Source organism: Salvelinus namaycush, chromosome 14 (assembly GCF_016432855.1).
Source record: "Salvelinus namaycush isolate Seneca chromosome 14, SaNama_1.0, whole genome shotgun sequence".
NCBI classification, from domain to species: domain Eukaryota; kingdom Metazoa; phylum Chordata; class Actinopteri; order Salmoniformes; family Salmonidae; genus Salvelinus; species Salvelinus namaycush.
In genome coordinates this window covers 5644441-5658419 of record NC_052320.1, presented here as the reverse complement: position 1 = coordinate 5658419, position 13979 = coordinate 5644441, and the positions used below count along the sequence as shown (strand labels likewise).

At 44.7% G+C, this 13979-nt stretch overlaps 1 protein-coding gene across 1 annotated transcript in view; it reads left to right on the top strand.

Moving 5' to 3' along the window:
• Positions 1-5462: 5462 nt before the first annotated feature.
• The window catches only part of LOC120058789 (protein kinase C zeta type), a gene marked incomplete at its 5' end in the record, with an annotated part of 75754 nt that continues 67237 nt past the window's right edge, over positions 5463-13979 (top strand). Inside the window, 2 exons of the mRNA XM_039007529.1 lie at positions 5463-5478; positions 7737-7822. Of these exons, the coding sequence (XP_038863457.1) occupies positions 5463-5478; positions 7737-7822 (102 nt within the window). The remainder of the gene's footprint in view (positions 5479-7736; positions 7823-13979) is intronic.

Here is a 13979-nt window from a genome sequence, read left to right as displayed (position 1 = left end):
CATCAAAGGATGTGGAGATGGAGGATGACAATACAATGATGGGGGTACGGATGGTATCACTTGTATTTCTCCAAATCCAGACTACTTTATATAATACAGGAAGCAGAGCTATGATACTTTATATAATACAGGATGCAGAGCTATGATACTTTATATAATACAGGAGACAGAGCTATGATACTTTATATAATACAGGAAGCAGAGCTATGATACTTTATATAATACAGGAGGCAGAGCTATGATACGTTATATAATACAGGAGGCAGAGCTATGATACTTTATATAATACAGGAGGCAGAGCTATGATACGTTATATAATACAGGAGGCAGAGCTATGATACTTTATATAATACAGGAGACAGAGCTATGATACTTTATATAATACAGGAGACAGAGCTATGATACTTTATATAATACAGGAGACAGAGCTATGATACGTTATATAATACAGGAGGCAGAGCTATGATACTTTATATAATACAGGAGACAGAGATATGATACAGGAGGCTGAGATATGATACTTTATATAATACAGGAGGCAGAGCTATGATACTTTATATAATACAGGAGACAGAGATATAATACAGGACCCTGTTTATGAATAATGGGGTGTAGCTATTCAAGTATGTGCTGACTATCACAGTATACTGTATGTTTCCCATACAGCACAGCGTGCAGTAAGCCATGCAATCTGCCATTGAAGACATAATCTGGGCACAACAATGAGGACTTCTTTGCCAAAGTTGCTGGGTCAACAAATGTACATGAGCACAATAGATGACTGTAACTATCAATCATTCTAGTCAGATTTTATACACCACTTCTTTTAGGCTCGATATGAAGGTGTCGGGACGAATGCATGGAATCCTTCCTTCCGTTGCCATGGTGTCGTCTTAACAATGGCGTCTTAGAGCTGCTGACTCATAGCAGTGTGTTGACTGCAGATCAGGGGATCCCACTCTGTGTGTGTGTGTGTGTGTCTGTGTGTGTGTGTGTGTGTGTGCGTTTGCGTGCGTGCTAAAACACATAACCACTCTTGCCAACCCCTTAGGGGCAGCATGCTGAAATCGCCACAGCCCTGACAGATGACAGGTCAGACGAACAAAATGTTTCTTTGCGAAGTTTACTGCTAACCTCTTTACTTCTGTTATCTTCCACATAGATACGGTTAGGGTAGATGGTTAAGTTCAAATTATTTAAAGGACTGTTGAATTAAGAACAGACTTTGTCAACATGGCCAAGGTTAGTGTTTTCTCGTCATGAATCTTGTTCTGGAGGCAGCTCAGTCATAAAATATGATTTATAACCTAACCTTAACCACGCTGCTAACCCTAAACCAAACCTTAAATTAACCAATTTTTTTTTATTTCGTGAATGTTTACGATATAGCCAATTTTGGCTTTGCAGCTGGCCTATTTAAGTCTCTCAGTTGATCAACTCTAACACCATGGCTGGATTCTTCCCACTGTCCTAAACTAGTGCAGGTGCAGTACTTTACCTTTGGTTTGTCGTCAAAGGATTGTGATACTGCATTCTCTCTCAATCTACATCAACACCCCTCTCTCTCCCCCCCCTCTCTCTCTCTGTTTCTTTCTCTCTCTCTCGCTCTCTCTCTCTGTTTCTGTTTCTCTCTTCCTCTCTCTCTCTCGCTCTCTCTCTCTTTCTTTCTGTTTCTCTCTTCCTCTCTCTCTCTCTCTCTTTGTTTCTGTTTCTCTCTTTCTTTTTGTTTCTCTCTCTCTCTCTCTCTCTCTCTCTCTCTCTCTCTCTCTCTCTCTCTCTCTCTCTCTCTCTCTCTCTCTCTCTCTCTCTCTCTCTCTCTCACTCTCTCTCTCTCTTTCTGTTTCTCTCTTCCTCTCTCTCGCTTTCTGTTTCTCTCTTCCTCTCTCTTCCTCTCTCTCTCACTCTGCTTGCCCATCATCTATACTGGACTGCTGAAAATGGGATGATGCAGCACTAGTCTGCGTCTAGGAGGGGCATGTTGTCAGAGGTTAGCTCATCCATGGTCCGTTAGCCCAGAGGAAGTATATGTGTGCGTGCATTTGTGTCCCCACAGTGGTGATGAGGTGTTCTGTTCGACTTTGTTCATAGGGCAGACCAGGAGGAAGGTCTCAGGGAGAGATAATAAACCAGAGTTGATCCTATGTTTTTTTATTTGCAGACTTTTACGCAGGAGTAGGATAATTGAAAAAGTTCTATCCTTCGCCATTAAAAGATCATCTCCATTCAGAAAACAATTGTGGTCACAGTGGAGAGAGAACACGCCGGGCCCTGACAAGCCCCCTTTGTTAGTCAGCCAGCAAGACAATAAGCCTTTCAACCCTTTCAGTTTAGCATGTTAAATGTTCTGTTAGCTTTCCGTTTGACATTGGACCCATGATTTCATCTCTAATCATGATAGCATTGTTCAGACTATATAGTATGACCTATGTCTTCTGTTCTTTCTGACATTGGTGAAGAATGATCAGAAATGACCTCACTGCCTCCTGAGTGGCGCAGTGGTCTAAGGCACTGCATCACAGTACTGGCGGTGCCACTAGAGATTCTGGGTTCGAGTCTAAGCTTGGTTGCAGCCGTCCGCGACCGGGAGACGCATGGCGCACAGTTGTCCCAGGGTTGTCTGGGTTAGGGGAGGGTTTGGCCGGCAGAGATGTAGTTGTCCCATCGCGCACTTGCGACTTCTGTGGCGGGCCGGGCGCAGTGCACGCTGACACATTCGCCAGGTACACAGTGTTTCCTCCGACACATTGGTGCGGCTGGCTTCTGGGTTAAGTGGGCATTGTGTCAAGAAGCAGTGTGGCTTGGCTGGGTTGTGTTTCGGAGGACGCACGGCTCTCGACCTTTGCCTCTCCCGAGTCCGTACGGGAGTTGCATCGATGAGACAAGACTGTTACTATCAATTGGATACCACGAAATTGGGGAGAAAACGGGGTAAAAAAAGAAAGAAATTATTGATAATGACATGGCCCTGCCCCTCGGCTGTCTCATCACTGGGTCACCCTCGTCGGACTGCCAGATGGTGAAGCGTGATTCATCACTCCAGAGAACACTTTTCCACTGATTCAGAGTCCAATGGCAGTGAGCTTTAAACTACTCCAGCCAACGCTTGGCATTGCGCATGGTGATCTTAGGCTTGTGTTGCTCAACCATGAAAACTAATTTCATGAGGCTCCCGACTAACATTTCTTGGGCTGATGTTGCAGTTTGGAACTCGGTAATGAGTGTTGCAACCGAGGACAGATGATTTTTACGCGCTTCAGCACTCGGCGGTCCCGTTCTGTGAGCTTGTGTGGCCTACCACTTCGCGGCTGAGCCAATGTTGCTCTTAGACAATAACAGCACTTACAGTTGACCGGAGCAGCTCCAGCAGGGAAGAACTTTGACAAACTGACTTGTTGGAAAGGTGGCATCCTATGATGGTGCCACATTGAAAGTCACTGAGCTCTTCAGTAAGACCATTTTACTGTCAACGTTTGTCTATGGAGATTGCATGGCTGTGTGTTTGATTTTATACACCTGTCAGCAACGGGTGTGGCTGAAATAGATGGATCCAATACTTGTAGTGTAGCTCCTATGTTAACCGTGACCCAGTGCATACAGGATACCATATGCAGCAGATGCAGTAGTGAACCTTTCGGACAGCCGTAACAAACCGATGGACATCCTGGATCGCCTGCTTGATGCCACAGGTGCGTTGTGATGCGACCCTGACTTATGGCTTCTGTCAGACGGCACCAGTGACATTCACCGTGACTCAAGTCTCATTTGTTGTGTTCACACTGTCTACCATTATCCTTTAGACAAGTGTTACTGTTTATATGGGACTCTAATGTGGCGTGGGGTGGGGTCACTAAAAGTATTGTCACCCCAACAGGCTGGTCATTAGATTTGATGTGCACTATGAGCACACAACATTGAAAAGACGTTATAAAGATGTTGAAAAGACGTCATATTGGTTGAATACGCTTTCAACCAATTCTGCTCACTGGATAACTTTGTTTTCACGCACAAAGGCACACTCGCCTCAGTTGGGAGTCCATTTGACTAAAGGGACTGTATTTCTAAGTCTTGAAAAAACTGAGGGAGAGTTTAAATGAATGAAATGATTCCCAAACTCCACCTACATTATCTATACTAGTAACTACTGCCAATGGCTTTTGGTTTGGCTGATGTGGGAAAAATCCTAGCTTGAATATACATGTAGCCAGTTGAGCATTTTTTTGGCATTGCATCGTTTGACTTACATATAGTCAAATACGCCTGCTGCAGTTTACCAGCGAGAGGAAGAGAGGAGGATGAAGAGAGAGACCAACCGACAGCAAGAGAGATTAGAGGGGGATCCTATGTCCATATCAAGCTGAGTCGGAGGTCCTCAGTCAACCAAACTTGCTGATGTCGGACATGTGGTAGGTAGTTCAGTCATTTGTGTTGTGTGGTAGCAAAAGCAATGGCCATGTTAGTAGTGTGATTCCCCCGAATGGTTTAGTACACCTAATTCAACTCATGCTGGGATATGACTTCAGAAAAAATGGCAAACTGTCAGTTTCATGTAACAACATCATGTTGCTGGAGATGAATGTCATAGTGAATCGTATGTGACATCATCATTACTGTAGTGAACACGATGGGAGACAGAGAGCTGGTTTCAAGCGCAGGGCGCCGCAGGTGTTTATTTGTAAAGGACAACAGGAGGAGGTAGGCAGAAGGTCATACACAGGGGGTCCAAAAAGGTAACAGTACAGGCAGGGAAAAGGCTAGTAACGTCGTCTGGGAGATCAGGCAATAGGTTGATAACAGGAAATTCGATTGGCTAAAGTACAGGAAGGGAATAGGCAAAAGGTGTCGTTAGTGAGGCAGGCCAAAACTATCATACACGGGAGGATTAAATTACAGGAAAAACAGGGGATCTACAGTTCAGGGGATCTACAGTTGAAGTCGGAAGTTTACATACACTTAGGTTGGAGTCATTAAAACTTGTTTTTCAACCACTCCACAAATTTCTACTTTGTGCGTGACACAAGTAATTTTTCCAACAATTGTTTACAGACAGATTATTCCACTTATAATTCACTCTATCACAATTCTAGTGTGTCAGAAGTTTACATACATTAAGTTGACTGTGCCTTTAAACAGATTGGAAAATTCCAGAAAATGATGTGATGGCTTTAGAAGCTTCTGATAAGCTAATTGACATCATTTGAGTCAATTGGAAGTGTACCTGTGGATGTATTTCAAGGCCTACCTTCAAACTCAGTGCCTCTTTGCTTGACATCATGGGAAAATCAAAAGAAATCAGCCAAGACCTCAGAAAATAAAATGTAGACCTCCACAAGTCTGGTTCATCCTTGGGAGCAATTTCCAAACGCCTGAAGGTACCACGTTCATATATACAAACAATAGTACGCAAGTATAAACACCATGGGACCACGCAGCCGTCATACCGCTCAGGAAGGAGACGCATTCTGTCTCCTAGAGATGAACGTACTTTGGTGCAAAAAGTACAAATCAATCCCAGAACAACAGCAAAGGACCCTGTGAAGATTCTGGAGGAAACAGGTACAAAAGTATCTATATTCACAGTAAAACGAGTCCTATGTCGACATAACCTGAAAGGCAGCTCAGCAAGGAAGAAGCCACTGCTCCAAAACCGCCATAAAAAAAGCCAGACTACGGTTTGCAACTGCACATGGGGACAAAGACTGTGCTTTTTGTAGAAATGTCCTCTGGTCTGATGAAACAAAAATAGAACTGTTTGGCCATTATGACCATTGTTATGTTTGGAGGAAAAAGGGGGTGGCTTGCAAGCCGAAGAACACCATCCCAACCGTGAAGCACGGGGGTGGCAGCATCATGTTGTGGGGGTGCTTTGCTGCAGGAGGGTCTGGTGCACTTCACAAAATAGATGGCATCATGAGGGAGGAAAATTATGTGGATATATTGAAACAACATCTCAAGACATCAGTCAGGAAGTTAAAGCTTGGTCGCAAATGGGTCTTCCAAATGGACAATGACCCCAAGCAATCTTCCAAAGTTGTGGAAAAATGGCTTAAGGACAACAAAGTCAAGGTATTGGAGTGGCCATCACAAAGACCTGACCTCAATCCTATATAAAATTTGTGGGCAGAACTGAAAAAGCATGTGCGAGCAAGGAGGCCTACAGACCTGACTCAGTTACACCAGCACTGTCAGGAGGAATGGGCCAAAATTCACACAACTTATTGTGGGAAGCTTGTGGAAGGCTACCCAAAACGTTTGACCCAAGTTAAACAATTTAAAGACAATGCTACCAAATACTATTTGAGTGTATGTAAACTTCTGACCTACTGAGAATGTGATGAAAGAAATAAAAGCTGAAATAAATTATTCTCCACTATTATTCTGACATTTCACATTCTTAAAATAGAGTGGTGATCCTAACTGACCTAAGTCAGGAAATTGTTTCTAGGATTAAATGTTAGGAATAGTGAAAAACTGAGTTTAAATGTATTTGGCTAAGGTGTATGTAAACTTCCGACTTCAACTGTACTTGTTTGAGAGTGTGAATTGGAGGCAGGCGTTACAATTACATCTGACATCGTTATCATCATTACATCTGACATCGTTATCATCATTACATCTGACATCATTATCATCATTACATCTGACATCGTTATTATCATTACATCTGACATCATTATCATCATTACATTGTTACCATCATTATTATCATTATCATCATTGCATCTGACATTGTTATCATCATTTTGTCTGACATCATCATCATTACATCTGACATCATCATCATCATTACATCTGACATCATCATCATTACATCTGACATCATTATCATCATTATGTCTGACATCATCATCATTACATCTGACATCGTTATCATCATTATGTCTGACATCATCATCATTACATCTGACATCGTTATCATCATTATGTCTGACATCATCATCATTACATCTGACATCGTTATGATCTAAAAGTCCAAACTGATCCCAGATCAGCACTCCTACTCTGAGCCGCTTGTTAAGTAAGGGCCATTGTGCTAAGTCCGTTAATACAGCGTTGTTTATTATGCAGTAGTATACAGCGTATTAATAGACCGCTCAGAAGGTATAAATAGCAGCCTGCACCTTTACGCTGTCATCAGGATTCACTACATTACAGAGAAATTAATAAGACCAGGAACTCAAGAGAGACAGGAGGGACAGAATGAAATGGAGGTACAGAGGCACAAGAGAGATGGAGGGAGGAAGGAGGGAGGGAAGGAGGGAGGGAGGAGAACATGAGAGAGGGAGGGAGGGACAGAATGAAATGGAGGTACAGAGGGATGAAAGGGAGGGAGGGAAAACATTTTGGAGAGAAGGGGAGAGTACAGTGGAAGAAAGAAGAGAATGAAAGAGGGTGGGTCGGTGGGAGGGAGGGAGAATAAGAGAGAGAGTAAAGAAGGGAGGGAGCATGGGAAGTAAAGGTGAGAAGGGAGGGAGGGAGGGAGGGAGGGAGGGAGGGAGGGAGGGAGGGAGGGAGGGAGGGAAGCTTGGTGGTTATTTCCTCTGGTACTTTGATAGAAACTTCAGAGAGCGTGGTGCTTTAAGGCAGGGCAAGTCTCTCTCCCCTCCATCTCTCTCTCTCCCTCTTCCTCACTACTCCCTCGCTCCTTTGTGATTTTGGAGGACCTTGAATGCACCTCTCCATCCCTTTCTCGCTCCCTGTCATGCAGTTACTGTACAACTGTTTCCTCTCTCTCCTAGAATCGATCTACCGCCGCGGGGCCAGAAGATGGAGGAAGCTCTACCGAGTAAACGGACACCTCTTCCAGGCCAAGCGCTTTAACAGGGTGAGTATTAATGTCACATTCCGCCTCCCCAACACATCCCATTGACCTTCTCACACTTCACTTCCTGTTTAGAGGTCATTTGCAGTCATTGATTGGTTTGTCAATAGATTCTCATCCTACCTAGCAACTTGTCACTTTCTACGAGCGCTTAATAATGATGATCTTTTTCACATGTCACATGATCTTTTTGAAAGAAAGATTGTCTACTGCTACTGCTACTACTGCTACTACTGCTACTGTAACCGATGTGAAATGGCTAGCTAGTTAGCGGTGGTGCGCGCTAGCAGCCTTTCAGTCGGTGACGTCACTTGCTCTGAGACCTTGAAGTAGTGGTTCCCCTTGCTCTGCAAGGGCCGCGGCCTTTGTGGAGCGATGGGTAACGATGCTTCGTGGGTGACTGTTGTTGATGTGTGCAGAAGTTCCCTGGGTCGGGGCGAGGGGACGGACGTATAGTTGTACTGTTACACTACTACTACTGCTACTACTACTACTGCTACTCCTACTGCTACTACTACCACTGCTGCTACTACTACTGCTGCTACGGCTGCTACTGTTGCTGCTACTCCTATTAATACTGCTACTACTACTACTGCTACTGCTACTACTGCTACTGCTACTACTAATAATAATGCTACAGCTACTGCTGCAGCTACTACTACTACTACTGCCACTACTACTAATAATGCTACTACTACTAAAATTGCTACTACTATTACTACTACTAATAATGCTACTACTACTATTACTACTACTACTACTAATGTTACTACTACTAATAATGCTACTACTACTAATAATACTACTACTACTACTGCTACTGCTGCTGCTACTACTATTAATAATGCTACTGACCAGAGGATGGACCAGGGGAAGGGCCAGGTCAGGGCCAGGTCAGGGGCAGGGCCAGGTCAGGGGATGGACCAGGCGAAGGGCCAGGTCAGGGGCAGGTCAGGGGCAGGGGCAGGGAAAGGGGCATGGGAAGGCCTGGTGAAGGGGCAGGGCCAGGGCCAGTGGGAGGCCAGGGGAAGGGCCAGGTCAGGGGCAGGGCCAGGTCAGGGCCAAGTCAGGTGCAGGGCTGGGGTGCTTGAAGATTATCAGCAAATACAGGAAGGGCAGTGCCCTCTTTTTCTGTTTGGTGCTGTTTATCTTGAAGTAAATGACCTTCTATTTCATTGTTGTTTCTTTTCAACATCCTCAAGCTTTACTTTCCAGTAAGACTTGAACTATACTTTGCCTGTAACGGCAGGAATTTTTTGTTTTGCCTGCCATCACAGGCAAAAAATGATTCAAGTCTCTTCCTTTTTGTGGAGAACACAGCTGATTATCACTACTTTATTGGGCATAGTTTTATTTCCTTGGATTGATTTGGTGGACCATTGGTGTGAACAAACATTAAACCTGAGTCAGTTGATCCCTTTATTCGTTTAATGGTTAAGGTTAGGAATGGGTCTAGTAAAGCTGATCTCAGACCAGTGCTAAGGGGGTAATAATAACGTCTCCTTGGGGTGTTGTTGTCTGCTGATGGACGCCTAGACTAGACAGAGATCATTATTCTCTGATCTGCCAAGTCAGCACTGTACTGTATTACGGTCTCCTCATTCCTACAGACCTCCATTAGGCAGCCCATCTCCCTCGTTAATGCACTGGAAGAGACTCAATGTTATGTCGGAGCCATGGTTATTTGAATGTTATGTCGGAGCCATGGTTATTTGAATGTTATGTTGGATGTTGGAGCCATGGTTATTTGAATGTTTTGTCGGAGCCATGGTTATTTGAATGTTATGTCGGAGCCATGGTTATTTGAATGTTTTGTCGGAGCCATGGTTATTTGAATGTTATGTCGGAGCCATGGTTATTTGAATGTTATGTCGGAGCCATGGTTATTTGAATGTTATGTTGGAGCCATGGTTATTTGAATGTTATGTTGGAGCCATGGTTATTTGAATGTTATGTTGGATGTTGGAGCCATGGTTATTTGAATGTTTTGTCGGAGCCATGGTTATTTGAATGTTATGTCGGAGCCATGGTTATTTGAATGTTTTGTCGGAGCCATGGTTATTTGAATGTTATGTCGGAGCCATGGTTATTTTGAATGTTATGTCGGAGCCATGGTTATTTGAATGTTATGTTGGAGCCATGGTTATTTGCTAAGACATTGGGCAAGTATAGTTTTGGCTTCTATAATCTGTCCTACTGTATTTCCTCTCTGTACTGTAATTAGTCAGCTATTTTATTGTGGGTACATCACATGTTGGCTACATCAAATGCTTGTCTAAGGTTGATGGCTTTGTCACTATGTCACGTGTGGGCCACTATGTGTACAGTTCTGACATAATTACGATCGTTGCCATGACACATGGTTTTACAGTCAGTTCTGGTTGGTGCAGTCTTTCCCCAACGTGTCTCCTCTCCATCCCTCACACCATCCCTCCCTCTCTCTTTCCATCCCTCTTTTTTATCTTTATCCTCTATACAGTATTAACAAGTCATTTGGCAGAAGTAGGTCAGGTTTCTACTCTCTCTCCATCCCTCCCTCTCTTAGCTGCTCTCTCTCCATCCGCCTCTTTCTCCATCCGTCCCTTCTAAATCCCTCACAACACCCCTCCCTCTCTCCATCCCCCTCTTTCTCCACCCGTCCCTTCTAAATCCCTCACAACACCCCTCCCTCTCTCCATCCCCCTCTTTCTCCATCCGTCCCTTCTAAATCCCTCACAACACCCCTCCCTCTCTCCATCCCCCTCTTTCTCCATCCGTCCCTTCTAAATCCCTCACAACACCCCTCCCTCTCTCCATCCCCCTCTTTCTCCATCCGTCCCTTCTAAATCCCTCACAACACCCCTCCCTCTCTTTATCTCTCTCCCTTACCATCCCTTTCTCCTCACTTCTCTCTCTCCATCCCATCCCTCTCCATCCCACTCTCTCTCCATTTCTATCTCCCCCCTCTGTTGTTGAGGGGAAAGATGTTTTGTGAATGCCACCCATTTCACATAATGGGGTCCTATTGTACCTCTGGTGCACATCATGTATCAGAATGTTGTATTCCTGCAGTTAGTATTTGCAACTACGAGCCAGCGCTCCATTAGAGGGATGACTGACTGGAGATACTGTCTAGTTTGTTACTTCATTAGGGGGATGACTGACTGGAGATACTGTCTAGGGGATGACTGACTGGAGATACTGTCTAGGTTGTTACTCCATTAGGGGGATGACTGACTGGAGATACTGTCTAGGGGATGACTGACTGGAGATACTGTCTAGGTTGTTACTCCATTAGGGGGATGACTGACTGGAGATACTGTCTAGGGGATGACTGACTGGAGATACTGTCTAGGTTGTTACTCCATTAGGGGGATGACTGACTGGAGATACTGTCTAGGTTGTTGCTCCATTAGGGGGATGACTGACTGGAGATACTGTCTAGGGGATGACTGACTGGAGATACTGTCTAGTTTGTTACTTCATTAGGGGGATGACTGACTGGACATACTGTCTAGGGGGATGACTGACTGGAGATACTGTCTAGTTTGTTACTTCATTAGGGGGATGACTGACTGGAGATACTGTCTAGGTTGTTACTCCATTAGGGGGATGACTGACTGGAGATACTGTCTAGGGGATGACTGACTGGAGATACTGTCTAGGTTGTTACTCCATTAGGGGGATGACTGACTGGAGATACTGTCTAGGGGGATGACTGACTGGAGATACTGTCTAGTTTGTTACTTCATTAGGGGGATGACTGACTGGAGATACTGTCTAGGTTGTTACTCCATTAGGGGGATGACTGACTGGAGATACTGTCTAGTTTGTTACTTCATTAGGGGGATGACTGACTGGAGATACTGTCTAGGGGGATGACTGACTGGAGATACTGTCTAGTTTGTTACTTCATTAGGGGGATGACTGACTGGAGATACTGTCTAGGGGGATGACTGACTGGAGATACTGTCTAGTTTGTTACTTCATTAGGGGGATGACTGACTGGAGATACTGTCTAGGGGGATGACTGACTGGAGATACTGTCTAGGTTGTTACTTCATTAGGGGGATGACTGACTGGAGATACTGTCTAGGGGGATGACTGACTGGAGATACTGTCTAGTTTGTTACTTCATTAGGGGGATGACTGACTGGACATACTGTCTAGGGGGATGACTGACTGGAAATACTGTCTAGGTTGTTACTCCATTAGGGGGATGACTGACTGGAGATACTGTCTAGGGGATGACTGACTGGAGATACTGTCTAGGGGGATGACTGACTGGAAATACTGTCTAGGTTGTTACTTCATTAGGGGGATGACTGACTGGACATACTGTCTAGGGGGATGACTGACTGGAGATACTGTCTAGTTTGTTACTTCATTAGGGGGATGACTGACTGGAGATACTGTCTAGGTTGTTACTCCATTAGGGGGATGACTGACTGGAGATACTGTCTAGGGGATGACTGACTGGAGATACTGTCTAGGTTGTTACTCCATTAGGGGGATGACTGACTGGAGATACTGTCTAGGGGGATGACTGACTGGAGATACTGTCTAGTTTGTTACTTCATTAGGGGGATGACTGACTGGAGATACTGTCTAGGTTGTTGCTCCATTAGGGGGATGACTGACTGGAGATACTGTCTAGAGGGATGACTGACTGGAGATACTGTCTAGGTTGTTACTTCATTAGGGGGATGACTGATTGGAGATACTGTCTAGGGGGATGACTGACTGGAGATACTGTCTAGGTTGTTACTTCATTAGGGGGAGGACTGACTGGAGATACTGTCTAGTTTGTTACTCCATTAGGGGGTTGACTGACTGGAGATACTGTCTAGGTTGTTACTTCATTAGGGGGATGACTGACTGGAGATACTGTCTAGAGGGATGACTGACTGGAGATACTGTCTAGGTTGTTACTTCATTAGGGGGATGACTGACTGGAGATACTGTCTAGTTTGTTACTCCATTAGGGGGTTGACTGACTGGAGATACTGTCTAGGTTGTTACTTCATTAGGGGGATGACTGACTGGAGATACTGTCTAGAGGGATGACTGACTGGAGATACTGTCTAGGTTGTTACTTCATTAGGGGGATGACTGACTGGAGATACTGTCTAGGGGGATGACTGACTGGAGATACTGTCTAGTTTGTTACTTCATTAGGGGGATGACTGACTGGAGATACTGTCTAGGGGGATGACTGACTGGAGATACTGTCTAGGTTGTTACTTCATTAGGGGGATGACTGACTGGAGATACTGTCTAGGGGGATGACTGACTGGAGATACTGTCTAGGTTGTTACTTCATTAGGGGGAGGACTGACTGGAGATACTGTCTAGTTTGTTACTCCATTAGGGGGTTGACTGACTGGAGATACTGTCTAGGTTGGTACTTCATTAGGGGGATGACTGACTGGAGATACTGTCTAGAGGGATGACTGACTGGAGATACTGTCTAGGTTGTTACTTCATTAGGGGGATGACTGACTGGACATACTGTCTAGGGGGATGACTGACTGGAAATACTGTCTAGGTTGTTACTCCATTAGGGGGATGACTGACTGGAGATACTGTCTAGGGGATGACTGACTGGAGATACTGTCTAGGGGGATGACTGACTGGAGATACTGTCTAGGTTGTTACTTCATTAGGGGGATGACTGACTGGACATACTGTCTAGGGGGATGACTGACTGGAGATACTGTCTAGTTTGTTACTTCATTAGGGGGATGACTGACTGGAGATACTGTCTAGGTTGTTACTCCATTAGGGGGATGACTGACTGGAGATACTGTCTAGGGGATGACTGACTGGAGATACTGTCTAGGTTGTTACTCCATTAGGGGGATGACTGACTGGAGATACTGTCTAGGGGGATGACTGACTGGAGATACTGTCTAGTTTGTTACTTCATTAGGGGGATGACTGACTGGAGATACTGTCTAGGTTGTTGCTCCATTAGGGGGATGACTGACTGGAGATACTGTCTAGAGGGATGACTGACTGGAGATACTGTCTAGGTTGTTACTTCATTAGGGGGATGACTGACTGGAGATACTGTCTAGGGGGATGACTGACTGGAGATACTGTCTAGGTTGTTACTTCATTAGGGGGATGACTGACTGGAGATACTGTCTAGTTTGTTACTCCATTAGGGGGTTGACTG